The following is a 14,611-nucleotide window of genomic DNA, read 5'->3' as shown; positions in this document are numbered from 1 at the left end:
AGTATTTTCATTGCTTTGCTGCTGACGTGGTACCTGAAGAGCAACTGTTTCAGCATATTGTGAATACTGGTTTTTAATTTTTTTGCCTGTTTGCTCTGATGTTATCCAAGCGCCTTTAATGGGTAAGAGGAAGTACAGAATAAGAAAAAAACCTACTCCTTGATAATAGTTACAGCCTTTCCTGACCTTATTTTCAGCTGTGCATCTCTATATTAAATAGATTCAGTAGATGTTGGAGTGTTTGGGGTTTGTTTTTGTGTGTGTGTGTTTGTTTTTCCCAGTTGTGTTTAGTAATGATATTCTGTTTCTGTTTTTTTCTCAACTGTCTTAGTATGACTTTAAAGACAGTATGTATTTTCCCCTTGCTTCAGGGTAGATGGAGCTTTAATATATAGTACAAGGAGACTGTTGAAGAATGGAAATGATAAACATGGAATGCAAATACAGCAAATAAAAATAATTTAGTTTAGATTACTGAATAACTGGTTATTTTTGGAAACTCTACAGGTAGTATTAAAAAATAATCAACTCATATTTGGTGTATTGTTTTGCAGTCAGTCATCAGTCATCAGAATTTCTTCAGAATTTGATCTATTAATAATTTATTTCTACTAGTTGTGACAAGACCCATTTTCAGAAGAAATTATGAGGTGTTAGAAAGGAAGCCATAGTGCTTTGTTATGAAACACCACTGTTTATTAATCTAAGTAAATCTAATACAAAGGTTTATTAGTGCAATGAACTGAACTTCCAAAATATCCATTGTTATTTCAGTTCTGGGATTGATCCTGCTCAGCACGCGCTCAACTGGTACCCCATGGCAGTTCGCATGCAGTGCCATTGGCTGCGGTTTGCCAGTGCAGTGGATTAGAACTCCTAAGAAAGTGCAAGCACCATTTGCTCTTTGACTTCTTCTCTGAAAGTGACGTAGTCTGTCCAGGAACCAAGGAGTCACTTAACTGCAGTAGAAATAGAGCTGAGACTTCTGATATAAACTCTTTATCTTAATAGTACTGTCTTCCAGACTTTCTGCATAAATGGATGAAATTGAGAACACATCTTGATCTGTGGTATCACTTACAATACTTCAGTGATCAGTCAAAAATCCAATTTCGATGTATGTTTACAGTCAATGTTTTATATATTTTGAAACGCTGTAGTTTATAAAACTTGGTTTCATGTGGCATAGCACTGAGAGCATGTATCTCTCTGTGCCATATCCTGTTGCTCACTACAGTAAAACAAACATTTAAACCTAAATTATCACTGCCTTATGATTCTTAATGAAGGGCTGTAACTCAAAATGGTGACAGTTTTCTTGTATGCATTGCTTTAAACAGGAGGAAATAGAGCCGTTTCCTGAAGAACGAGAGAACTTTCTTCAGCAGTTGTACAAGTTCATGGAAGACAGAGGTAGGCATTTTAGTTAGCAGAACTTTGAAAAATTGAGCCTGTAAACTAGTAGTGCTTTGCAGTACAGTTTTGGAAACAAGGAAACTGTACTCATGCCTTCTGCCTTCCCTACTGTTTGGAAGATGAGTCTGTCACTTGATTCATCTCCTAAAATGCAGTCCCATATTTCTGCTTTCAGAAATAAATGGATATATATAAATATCTGTCCTATTACATTTTGCATATATTGTACTATGTTTGCTATAGTGTACTTATAGTGTGTATAATCAAACATTTAATACTCTCAATCATATTAATTTATATTCTCAGTTTAATAACTTTAAAATACTGACACGCACACCTTTTAGGTCATGGAAAATGCATTTACTTTGTGCTAACTTTTTCTTTTGTGAATCCTGATAACTTAAGTGCATGAACACTATCCGTAGATTGAGATGTTTTTGAAAGCCAGTACCATTCATTATCTTAATCTTTACCAGGTTTTTATTTATTGCAAGAAAAGGCAGGAATAAGTGTATCTGTATTTAAATTACTATTATAACTGGTTAAATTAGTATATTCTTTAATGCCATATGAAATGAGTTAAACTGTTCACAAGAGATGACAATGTGATAGCTACTGCTAGTACAATAGCATAGGAAGTTTCAGCTCTTGAAGCATTGTGGGATTGCTCCTGGTGAGACTTGGTTTGTGTTTTTTTTATGTCAGTGAAAGGACTATTGTATTTTTAGATGTTATTGTTTCAGTGGGTGAAATAAAAATATGTACAATAGAGTTAGCAAGAAAACTTGCATCATTTCTGCATGTTCAGTATTGTATGGAAGAATGTATATTTATGCATTAAATAACATAACCCATTTTCCCTCTAGTTCAGTAAGACTCTAGGGTTTTAGTTCCATGAAAAGAAAGCACCAGATGCAGGAGGTGGGCTTTAAAATACTGTATTTAATAATAGTGCATATGACATGAATTTCATGTTATTCTGGAAAAAAAAAACTTCAAAACACCCTAACAGCTGTCTTTGTTACCAGGGACTCCTATTAACAAACGACCTGTATTAGGATATAGAAATTTGAATCTCTTCAAATTATTCAGACTTGTACACAAGCTTGGAGGATTTGATAACGTGAGTATTAGTATGATGAGTACTCCAGAGCCATAAAACCTGAGGATGCTGTTTGTTATTGTGAAATAATTTATTTCTCTGTGAAGTACTGATAAATAACACAGGACCATTAGATGTATTAAAGTTTTCTCCTATGGCTGCATAAGACTCCTTGTTGCTCTAAAAACCATGCTTTAACATGAACCAGAACTAGTTAAAAGCTAAACAAATTACACATCTACTCAGCATGTTTAATTATTGCTGCATAAAATCAGCCAGCACCTGTTTTTGTAATACTTTTAGAAATGTTTGTCTGATAAAGCTGTTACCTCCACGTGAAAAGAGTCACTGTTCAGTAAAATCTCAAAGGCAACCAATTTAGTGGCCTGATGTGAGGCCCTTAATTTCTATTTATTCTGGGCAGTGTAAAGAACAATTTACTGACGGGGATTAGTGAGACTGGTCTTAGGAGGAGTAATTTAAATACATTGAATTCATGGCCAAGCAGATTCTGTTTGTGCTTTGAACTGTTTGTGCATGAACTTCCCATGAATGTAGCCTGACAGCTGAGGAGGTCTGTTTGTGCAGTGACACCTTTCTGACAGACAGGACAGGATGTGGTACTCGGGTATTGCAGTACATATGCTTTACCTTCACACATGGTTAGAAATAGGCACATCACGGAATTTGTCACCAAAGGGCACATTTAGGACATAATGAAAGACTGGTAGGCACTATGTCTGGTGCAGTACTACCAGTGCTGAGTATTAACTTTGACTTACTTCTTTCTTTCCAATTTAATGAAAATTCTAACTCTGATAGTTAAGAATTACTTTAAATATAAAATAAAAAGAAAAAAAAATTTGTACTGATTTTTCTGATAGCTATATTTTCTTTCCTCTGTTTTATTGCCACCTGGAGAGAAAAGCCTGCTGTGGCTTGTTGCACTGCAGAAATGCTAAATTGCTTAAAGTGATTACATTAGACTACAGTTTGCATTACAGTGAAATACTGTGTGTGTGATAAATAGTAATTTTATAGATCAGAGGAAATTAGTTACATTTATTTTCTGAAGCTTTAAACTTTGTCAATTTAGTTTTTTTGTCAGTGAATTAATTCAAAAACAATGACTTTGTTGTCTTTAACAGATTGAAAGTGGAGCAGTGTGGAAGCAAGTTTATCAAGATCTTGGAATCCCTGTATTAAATTCAGCTGCAGGATATAATGTTAAATGTGCATATAGAAAGTAAGTAAGTAATAAAGCCATGAAGTTTATGCTAAAGCTACAGTGAACTGAAGTGATCCTGTGCTAGGGGTAATACATATAAAATCCATAGCTTGTTGGTTATAATGCAGTTTTTAAGGCTTTAAAAACCTACTGCCCATGTTTAGCTTCTCTAGGTTGGATTTTGCTTCTTTAGTCAAACTTGCTTATCACAAAATTTTTTTTTTTTTTAGATATCTCTATGGTTTTGAAGAGTATTGTACATCAGCTAACATTGAATTTCAAATGGCATTGCCAGAGAAAGTGACGAACAAGCCTTGTAAAGACTGTGAAAAAGAAAAAGAATTGAAAATACGTGAAGAACCAGAGCAGGATGCAAAGGAGATAAAAATGGACGAGCACAAGCAGGAAGAAGTAGCAGTAGTACAACAAGAAGAAAAAAAATCAGCTGAGAATGATAATGAGAGTAAAGAAGATGATAAGCCCTCTGTTCTGGTAATATATTTTAAAGTTCATCATATCTTGCTTATAAAGTCTGTTGGTGTGTTAGTAACCATGAATTAATATAAAGATTGAAATATCTATGATGAATTTAAAATAAGACAAAATCTCACTGTAAACCTAATTCAGAACAAGACATTTGAGCTGTATTTACCCTAGGTGCCTGTTTTAGGGGGTCATGGTGTCAAAATGTCTGACTTGTTAGAAAACAGCTCCAACATTCCACTTGTTTGAGGGCCTCCTGGGTGAAATGGAGACTAATCAGTGTCCAGCTTTATCCTTACCTGGGTAATGCATGCTCACAGCTAACTATATTGCTGATCTTTTTATTATGCATTTAGCTATGCTTGTAAGCCCTCATAAATACTGCTGTTACTTGTGTGTTCCAGTGAAACCAGTGAAGCTCTACAAAGACCTGGGACATATTATGTGCACATGGTCTAATGTAGTTTAGTGGTCCAGAGAAACAAATTTTTATAGCTTTTCGAAATCCACTGTTGACTCAGTGGCTTTAGCAAAGAAAGTTCAGGGCCATAAACTGATGTGCTGCACTGTACAGGCCTCGGAGTTTGCAGTGTGGGTCCTCAAGTCAGTGTGCAACACAGCTGTAATAAGTGACAGCCAGACCTGGTCTGTGTGCTAGGGAGGCATTCTCTGGGAGGAATGCAAGATGGGCTAGTACTGGTATTTCTGCATCCCAAGTGGAAACATGCTTTGTTTCCACTTTGTGAAGTGTTTGTCTTGGGCTTTGGAGTAAGAGCTGCATGCCTATATCATTGTGATAAAACAAGCTAGGACGCTGGCTGCAACTTCAAACTGTTAGGTTTAGCTAAAGACTTTCAAAAGGAAAAGCAGCAGAGGTGTTGTAATTTTAGGACAAGCCCCACACTGTAGCATTGTTTTGCTCTTATGCCTTCAGTGCGTTTTGTCTGCCTTTTGTTAATTCCTTTGTTTTCACCTTATGAGGTAACTAAAGGTTTTGTTATCCTAGGGAAACAAAAAAAACTTGCCAGATTCTGTGTTTACTCAGCCTGATCAAGAAAAGGACTTAAATGTAATCAAAACTGAAGATGAAACCAAATTGGAGGATAAAGAGGAAGAGAAGATCAAAGAAATGGAAAATCCTACAGTAAATGCAGATGCTGATGAAAAAGAAAAATTAGGGTAAGTTATGCTGTTTCTAATCAGATGAGACATAGGTGTTTTTTAAATTTTACTCTTGTAATTTGAACTTCAAATCAGACATGCTGTTGTTAAATAGACTCGTATCTTCCAGAGACTGATGTGTTCATAACTTGTGGTTAGGCCATTGAAGTTCATCAATCTATTTTTAAAGGAAAAGGCACCTTAAGTTTTACAGGTTTCAGGCCTAAATGTAAGCTGAGTGAGAGCAGAATATGCAAAGCATAGGTCACTATTGGATTTAACACAAAAATATCGCAGTCATTGCCAGGAGTAGTTTTATACTTGATTTTGGTACAAGTATATGGCAAACTCGTGGTTTCCAGCTTTTGCTTTTGGACTGGGTGTGTAACATGGAAAAAGATGGAAGTACCTTGCATTGCTCAATTAACAGCCTTTCTGTTGAATACGCCTGGTATTGGCAGGTGTCTCTTGTGCCGACCTTCAGATGGGTGTTTTGAAAGTAGGAAATGGAAATAATAGGGATGCTCAGGACTGTCTAATCAATGAGTGTGTGTGAATCATTTGGTTCATGGAGTAGGCAGGTTTTCCTGTTTCAGTGCGGGAAAATCTCACAAGTGTTTTTCAGCAGCCACACACAAAAAAAAAATACAACCTAAATATAGTCCTCATTAATCCCATGTGTTAACAATTTGTATTCTTACAATTAAAACTCTCACACAGTATGATTTCTAGTGTTAAGAAAACAAAAATTCCTCTTAGAGGTCATATAAATCTCTTTTAATACACTATTTATTTCTCTTCAATAAAACCCAGTAACAGATGCTTAAGGGAGAAGCTGTTACAAGAGGGAAGGCAGACAATGTCACCTCCTTATACTTTCGCAGCAATCTGTATATCAGGGATGTGTTGGGTTTTGTTGGGGTTTTTTTGTAGTTAATACCATCTGTTGCCTGACCAGTAATTCCCTTGTTCATTCCAGCAATTTTGTTGTTTGGTAGATCAGCTGTCTTCTCTTGATCTTCTGTCTAAATATCATTAGCTCTTAATGCTTTTTCTGGTCCATTAAAAGTTGTGGCCAGAATGTCATGGTTTAGTATATTGATTTCTGATTAATTGGTAGTAATTATTTTATTTTATTTTAGTTTTTGATTTTTTAGTGGATTCTGGAATGATCCTTTTGTAAAATGTTTTTGGCCTTCTGAGTATTTTCAGTGAGATTTTGTTGGCAATTTCTGTAACTCAGAAATGCAGAATACAGAAAAACCAAGTTCACCTGAGCTCAGTTAATGAGACTTCTCTTTATGGATGTGATTTTGTTTGTATCCTATGTAAACTTTTCTTTTTTAAAATACTAATTGCTGGACTTTGTTGCATTTGCTGTTTTTAATGTGAACTAGATGAATTGTACTTTAACAGGTTTGCAAAATTTTCAGAATTATTAAAGACTGATTTTACAATGCTGCTTTGAAAATATGGGACTAAACAGATGGAAAGCTTCTCAATGCTTAGAGAACAGCAGTTTTTAAAGTTCCCTAAATTGTGTGCTTATATGTGTGTATGTTTGTGATGTTACTTTATATATATTTATATACCTGAAAAGCATGGTGGCTTCATGTTCATCATGCTGCAGCAGTAAATGGTACATGAAAAGTTAGAAGCTGCATTTACTTTTCAGTAATCCTTTATTTTTATTTTTTTAACTTGGGGTGGTTTTAGTCCCAGTTCATGTCAATTTGCATTATTTATTACATCAAAAAATGTTTTTTAATTATGAAAACAACAAAAATCTGTAAATAATACTTATTTCCTTTTAAGTTTTCCCAATTCACCTGATAGCAATTGAGTGATTTTTTTTCCCTCTGCTCCTCCCTACTCATCCCAGCAGAAAACTCTTCCAACTAATATTTTTGCTGTTATGACTCATGGAAGATTTTAACGAATTGCTTAGAATAGAAAGCATAACTCTAAAAAGAGATGTAGGTGGAGATGTGGTCATTGCTGGGAGGTATGCTGTGTAAGTATGCTGTATTTGAAGGAATAATTTGAATTACAAAAATTGAAGACTTACAGCAGTTAATTGTAAGTATTTATAAGCAGTGTTACTCTAGTAGCACTGTTAGCATGGTTACTTTTCCCTTCTACCCTCTCAGATTGATCGGGAGTACAAAATTTGTCTATAGATGCAAGGAACCATGAGGATAGAAAAACTTCTGTGTTTCTTCTTGCTGACTTTCTTATGGGAGGACTGGATGTAACTCCCAGCTTCCAAATCTCAGGAAATACTACTGGAAGCCAGAGTTGTTTCTTTTCTAGAGGTTTTGTTTCTCTGTGCAGTCCCATGTGTCTTAAACCTTTGAGATTGCTGCCACTTGAATTGTATGGTTCCATCTACACAGACTTTAACAATATGATGAAGAGGAAGAAAGGCTCAACTTTCTCTTACTTTCTTCCCCAGAGTGCCAGTTTCTTGCCTGCTTGTGTACCTGTGAACATTGAGACTAGAGATTCAAAGGGCACTTTGCCCGTTATTCTGTACATGCTCTTCTTGTTCGCTATTTTCTTTTTTTTTTTTTCCTGTGTCTAGTGGAAGATACCTGTGCTATATACAGGTTGTACAATTTGTGGTCATTAAAACAAATTTTTAAAAAAGCCAGTAATGTGTCTGTCCCAGAGGGTTCCTTTACAAAACTGACTTTGTAAATCATCCTTTTCCATAACATCAAAAAAAAGTAGTTATACTTGGCCAATGAATAAACAAGAAAGTTCAAAATCCTTATTCAGAATTTCCTACAAACTTGATGTTGTGGAAGTCATGATCTTCAAATGTAGCATTGCATAAGGTGGTGTGCTGTTTCCTTTGTAGCATCCAGTAATATCAACTGTTTTAACTTCTTGAACACTTGAGTCAAAGTCAACAAATTGGGAACGGAGGCGTTTTTCTACACAATGAACAGTGTAGACAATTGAGTATGTTCCAAAGAGATTGAGGCTGAGAGCCTAGTGGAGTTTTTAGAAGGTGTGAGTTTTTTAGTACAGGCTAATAAAATGAAAAGTAAATCTTTAAAAATTTCATAATAGGTGCAGTTTAGAAACTGAAGTGTAGGTTAATTGCTATATAACCAATATTAGTAAGATTTTTTTTTCCCCAGATAGTTAATTCAACTCCAAGTTTCTGTGTTGGTTTTGGAGTTTTTATTGAGAATTTTCTTTTTGTTGGTTTTGTATTTTATTTTGGCTTTAACACTTTGCTCTAAGGCACCTGGGACAGACCACTTCAATACCACAAGTACTTCATATTGACATGAAAGTTTAAATGCTGAGAATCTGGGTAATTTTTGCTTCTCAACAAAAATTGGCAGCACACTTATATATGGGTAGTATTTGGATTTTTGAGGTACCCAGGCAAAATTCTTTCAAGAATCCCAGTTCCAGTACATAGACATTGTGAGAGGTTTTGTTCTTGTATTTTCTTTCTTGTGGCTGAGGTGCTGCCTTAACACCAGGAAGGGCTGCCAAGTCTGGATCTTATCTTGCTCTTGCTCATCAGACTGTCATTTTCACAAGTCCTTTTTTGGCCTTAGGAAACCTCTTGAATTTATTTGTTTCTTGTTCTTGAAAATAGTCTAATTTTTTTATTTTTTCCAAGGAATGCATGAACAAATGTTCTTAAGGAATGCTTCAGAAACCTAAACACTTCCAGTTGTCTGATACTGATGGTTTAGGTCTTTATGGTGTGGTTTTCTGGTAGCTGGTACTGTCATATTTTGACAATATCACAAGGTGAAAATGCTAAACATTGAGTCTTTGGTTTAGTTCTTTCCAAGACTTATCAGCCATTCATTCACGTGCAAGAGAAAAATCTTAATCTTAAAGCTATTACATGCATCTTTCGTGCAGTAGTAACATTTCCCCTCCTGTAAGCAGTAGGAGGGAACTAGAAATAATAAAAGCAGTAATTGAAAACTAAGTAAAGATGGGCATTGTTTCATGTGAAGGATTTCACTAAGGGGTATTGCGCCTGTGGGGTAAGAGACTACCTGCTGTGCCTATGCTGCTGCTGAAACTTTTTTGTACAAGAGTTAAATTTTCTGATAACACCTGTTAGGTATTTTCTGAAAGCAGTTTACAGTGGGCTTATGTAGTAGTCAGAAGCTTCATTTCACATATGAGTGAAAGACATTATAAGAGGCAATGTTTTCTTCAGTTCCTTATCTCTTGAAATGATGCATCATTGTGGTGGATCTGAAATGGTAGCAAGAAGGTTAGAATCTTTTGGAGTGTAGAATATTTGATATAAAAGGCATATCTCTTTGCTTCTGAAGAGTTGAGAACTATGTATTGAGATAGCTTTTTCCAGTTTGATTTAAGTTTACATGGAATTGATTTGCTTGGGAAAAATGGAGGACAGTGTGTCGTTTTCGGTGCTTGTATAGTGTAAATGTATGCTCAGAATCTTAGATTGTTGGTGTGTATGCAAAAGAAAAATACTTATACGAACCATTCTTAGTAGTCTTATTTATAGGAATATATTTCAGCTGTTATTTGTGATGTGTATTCTATTTATGTATTTCAGCTGTCTTTGTATGAGGAGCGAAGTTCATTGTGTAGTCATGTTTTCAGAAACAGTCTAATTGATTGTTTTTTCTTAATATAGAATACAGACTGATACATGCATACATGTAGTGATTGCTTTTGATACAGCAATAAGCTGCAAATGGCACAATAATGAAGTGTAGAGGGCGGTGTAAATGTTCTGGCTCTTTGTATTGAATGGAAAGGAGACACCTGATTTGGGAAAAATGGTTCTGCCATCATATTTTACATAGCAAATGGTCACTGTGCAAGTTATTAACCATGGTGGCTGTCACTGAGGCATATGTGATGTGTGGGAGAGTCTTTAAACACTCATCAGATAATCACTCACTTTAAACACTCATCATCTTTAAACACTCATCATGCTTCCAAGGTGAATGTGAACCAGTGCTGTAAAAACAGGAAGGGCGGTACTCTTCAGTCAGACTTTGGAACCACCCTTTATCCTTTTGAGGAATGTTTCGACACATGTGTCTGAATGATGAGGAGCAATAACATGAGGTCCTCTCACCCATCTGTGGCAGAGGAGCACACCGATTACAGCCGACGTGCTTGCATGATTGAAGTGTACTGTACTACACTCAGCTGTGACTCAGATCAAGACAGTGCCTTCCCCTTCCCTTGGGACAAGGGACCCCAACTGCATTTATTCCAACTTCCTCTGTGCAGCCAGAAGTCCCTGGGGCTTTTATTTTCAGATTTTCTTTGTAGTTTGGAGGTGCATTGGTTTAATCCAGCTGGCAGTCATGTACCATGCAACCACTGGCTCACTTTCCTCCCACCCTGGTGCATCCAAAACAGAGCACTGTGCTGCCAAGGAGAAACAATCTCCAGTCCTAGCCAAAACCAGAACAAGAGGGAAGACAAATACTGATGATTTCCGGGGAGGTGTTATTTTGTGTAATTAAAGATGAGATTCCATTGTCATGGCATGAGTAAAGGTCTTAATGATCTCTCTACCTTAAAACTTGAGGTCACCTTAATACATCTGTGATTGGCAATGTGAAGAGAGACTGAACATCTTTCAGCTCTGTATTATGAGAAGTAGAGGTTAACTTAGGCTCTAGGATGAGAAAAAGGAAAAATAAGCAGGAAACAAAAATAGAAGCTAATTTCTAAACTTGAAGTGTCAATTATACTAAAGTTTATTTCTGCTAGTGATTCAATTAACTGTAATGACTTAATTAAGCCAATAATTGAAATAATCTTGCTTCCTCAAATTTTAGAATAACTCTGAAAAAATAATCTTGCATGTGCCATCTCACCTGCTGTGTGTACCAGTTTGGTCCATCAGGGGAAGTGTTTTGGAGTAGGGTTAGGTTTGCTGCAAAACAGGAATTCCAGGAGGCAGATGAAATGTTCCAAATCACACTCTGTCTCAAAGGTTTCACCTGGGCTTTGTTACAGCTCATGTTTACTGCCAGAGAATGTGGGTTAAAAGAGATTTGCATGATGCTGCATTTTCTTGAGTGATGTAAGAGCAACAGTGTTTCATTTATTAACTACATCTGGTTGTTAATACACTTAATTATCGGCTTGTTGGTGTTAAATCTTTGTATTGACAGAGTGACCTACTGTGTGTGTGGTTTTAGCCTTTTGAGGATATTGCCTTATCCTTTGAAACTAATGATAAGCAATATTTTTATGGTCTAAACATTTTAATGGTTTTACTTTATTAACAAATAATTTTGCATTTTAATTCATTCATGTCTTGCTTCTGAAGGTTTATCTTCCCAATCCTTGTGAGATGTGGTAAAGGCATTCTTTTTAGTCTGTGGTAATTTGTAATGCTTTTGAGTCCTCATAAGCTTTCTGGTAATACTTTGGATTCTGGAACAGAGTTACACTTGTATTGCTGTGTCTCCTGTACACTGTGTATGCACATCTGCTGCTGCCTTGTTTCATCAGCTGCTGCTTGGGTTCAAATTGTTGCAGCTTTGTGATAGATATTGCTTGGTACTGGTTTTAAGTTGACAATTACTGTCTGCTGCCAAGAGGTTTGTTTCTTTTTTCTTGTCTCTTTTTTTTTTTTTTTTTTAACCTTTCCCCCATGCCCTTCCCCCAAATGGGATTTTGACTAAACAGCATTGAAGAAAATCCAGTGATCTCATGCATACATACGTGGACTAATGAAGTTATGACTGTGCATAGTGGATGCCTACAATCACAATTTCCTCTTAGAAACCTCAGTTTTGTGGCAGTCACGGCTTCTCCTTTGTCTGCACTGCCAGATTTGAACTATTTATGGCATTAAAAGACAGTATCTTCCTTGCAACCATTGGTATGTGTTCTTGGGTTTTGTGTTGGGGTTTTTTTGTTCCAGGAGCTATATGAGTGTGTTGGTTTTTCTCTGCTCTAAAATGATGAACATTCTTTGCTTCTGTTTGGTTTCCTAAAACCTCGAGCTTATGATTGCTAACCAGGTCACTCCTTAGAACACTTTTTAATTACAGCCATCTCTGCTGCCATTTTGCTTTTGCTTCCTGACATGCCCTCCACCTGTGTTCAATCTGCTGTTCACATCTCCTTGACCATCCAAGTTACTCACAATGATGGTTTCACACATCTCTTCCAGAAGGTACCAATTTCTGGTATTTTTATGGAGTCTTTGTAGGATATGTTGGGACACCAAGATGAGAGAGACTCCAAATTCGTTCAGCTTTCGAAAAGCCATTGGCATCATAATAGCCAGTGTCTGGAAAATCCTGAATCTCCAGCATAGGCATACTTTACTTTGCAGGCAGCATTGGAGAATTGTGCCCCTAGATCTTGGAGAGGAAAAAAAAAAGGCAGAGTTTGGTTCACTGCAGTTTTGAAGTGTACTTAATGTAATGGAAAATCAAAAGCTCCTCTTGTTCTTGGAGCAGTGGTGGCTCTGCTTCTGATCCCATTTTTTTAGCTTTTGTATGATAATACCTGTTGTACTGAAATTGGCTAGGAGTTTTTGTTTAGTGTAGCAGAGAGTATAACTTAAAATCATTTAAATTACTAGTTGGTGCTTTTTGTTATTAGCTGTGGAATTCTCTTCAGGAATTTTTTTGTCTGAATCTTTGGGCACCTTTTTTCCTGATTTCCCTGGGAAGTAAATTTTTCCATAAGTGAGCTTTCAAAGCTTGTTTATTCATGTTGCATTTTTAACTCTGGTGGTTTTAACTTCACTAGCAAAGTAGTTCACTCAAAGTAGATAGTTCTATATCTATCTATCTATCTATCTATCTATGAGTATTTATGTCTCTTGAAAGGCCAAGACTTACTTTGTGTGTGTATATTTATACACATACATACATTTATACATAAAAAATAAAATGTTGGCCTTCTAGAATTACACTGTATGGTACATGCCATATATACCTGAATAGATATGTCTTCTGTGACTTGGTGTACTAGGAAAAGATGGATTTTTTTAGCCTTTGTCTCAGTGTGTATTCACATGTGTATATATACATATATGTATTTGTAAATTTAGTGTGTCTATGTGTGTATATATATGTGACAACATTCATTTCTGAAGTAATTTTATTAAATTAGTGTGGTTATACTACAGTTGAATTTAGCATATTGTTCTGAATTACCTTTTGCCACCTAATTAGGTAGCAATACTGCCATTTTACTTCTGCAAAGGAGCATCCTTTCGCAGAGAGAAAGTAGCTTGGCTTATCTTAGTATTTTCTACTGAAAATGTTATGGAAAGGTTTAGATTATTAATACAGACTTCCCTGTTGGTGAGGTTAACTAAAATACTGTTGTGAATCAGTCTGGGAGCAGTACTTACATTCTCTGATCCAGATATCCAAACATACCTGTTCCATCTATCAGATTTTTTTATTATTGGCGGTCTGCAGTTGTTGTGAATTTAGTCAGCAACTAAATCTGCTCTGTGTTGCACAGAGTGTGTGATCAGAATGGTATGAGGGACAATAATGCTGCTTTATAAGTCTAAGATTAGAAGATATTTTCCCCTATTCACTTTTGTAATCTAGTCTGCCTCTTTAAGCTGATTGCAGATAATACTGAGCAGCCCATAGCTACCACTGACTGAAATGAGCAAGATTTGTAGGTTCTTACTGCTTCTGAAAATTGGTCCCAAATGTCTGAAAATGTGTTCAAAATTAGCTTACTTCTGAAAGCAGTGAACACCTGCTTGTGTATTTATGTAGTAATTAAATGCAAGTTTGACATATTTAGAATACTTTTGGTGTGATTGGCAAGGAGTGACAAGGTTATAAATTAGCACAGGTTGTTTAATTTGCTAATACAGTCACATAAGGTGTTGGGGGTTTTTTTGTCCAAAATCTGGTTGTGGTTGCAGTAATTTCAAGCTATTGAGATAGAGTTTATGTATTGTAATAAAGCAAGGATTTTTTTGAGAAGCAAGTTTCAAGAAGCATTTGTAAAACTTGTAGGTTAAAAAATGGAATTTAGGAAATTTTCTCTATATTGAAAAGAATTTATTTTAAGTGAGAAAATTATATTTAGACAAAGAGACTGCATGCAAGAATCATTTAAAGATGATTTTGAACAACTTCTACTTACACAGATTTTGATGGAATTTTTTTTCTTTTAGTCACTTTTGCACCTTACAGTCACTGGATTTTGTGTGTGTTGCTATATCCTGTTTTGCTGATATT

General features: G+C 35.8%; 1 protein-coding gene across 3 annotated transcripts in view; it reads left to right on the top strand.

The window, feature by feature from the left end:
• ARID4B (AT-rich interaction domain 4B) overlaps window positions 1–14,611 on the top strand; it is an 87,414-nt gene that overhangs the window by 53,524 nt on the left and 19,279 nt on the right. For all 3 annotated transcript variants that reach the window (XM_053972305.1, XM_053972307.1, XM_053972306.1), the window contains exons 12-16: window positions 1,341–1,413; window positions 2,445–2,539; window positions 3,667–3,764; window positions 3,977–4,238; window positions 5,236–5,408. In XM_053972305.1, the coding sequence (XP_053828280.1) occupies window positions 1,341–1,413; window positions 2,445–2,539; window positions 3,667–3,764; window positions 3,977–4,238; window positions 5,236–5,408 (701 nt within the window). The remainder of the gene's footprint in view (window positions 1–1,340; window positions 1,414–2,444; window positions 2,540–3,666; window positions 3,765–3,976; window positions 4,239–5,235; window positions 5,409–14,611) is intronic.

The sequence above is a fragment of the Vidua macroura genome, chromosome 3 (genome assembly GCF_024509145.1).
Source record: "Vidua macroura isolate BioBank_ID:100142 chromosome 3, ASM2450914v1, whole genome shotgun sequence".
NCBI lineage: Eukaryota > Metazoa > Chordata > Aves > Passeriformes > Viduidae > Vidua > Vidua macroura.
The sequence above is the reverse complement of the archived record's forward strand: the minus strand, read 5'-3'. Positions and strand labels throughout refer to the sequence as shown.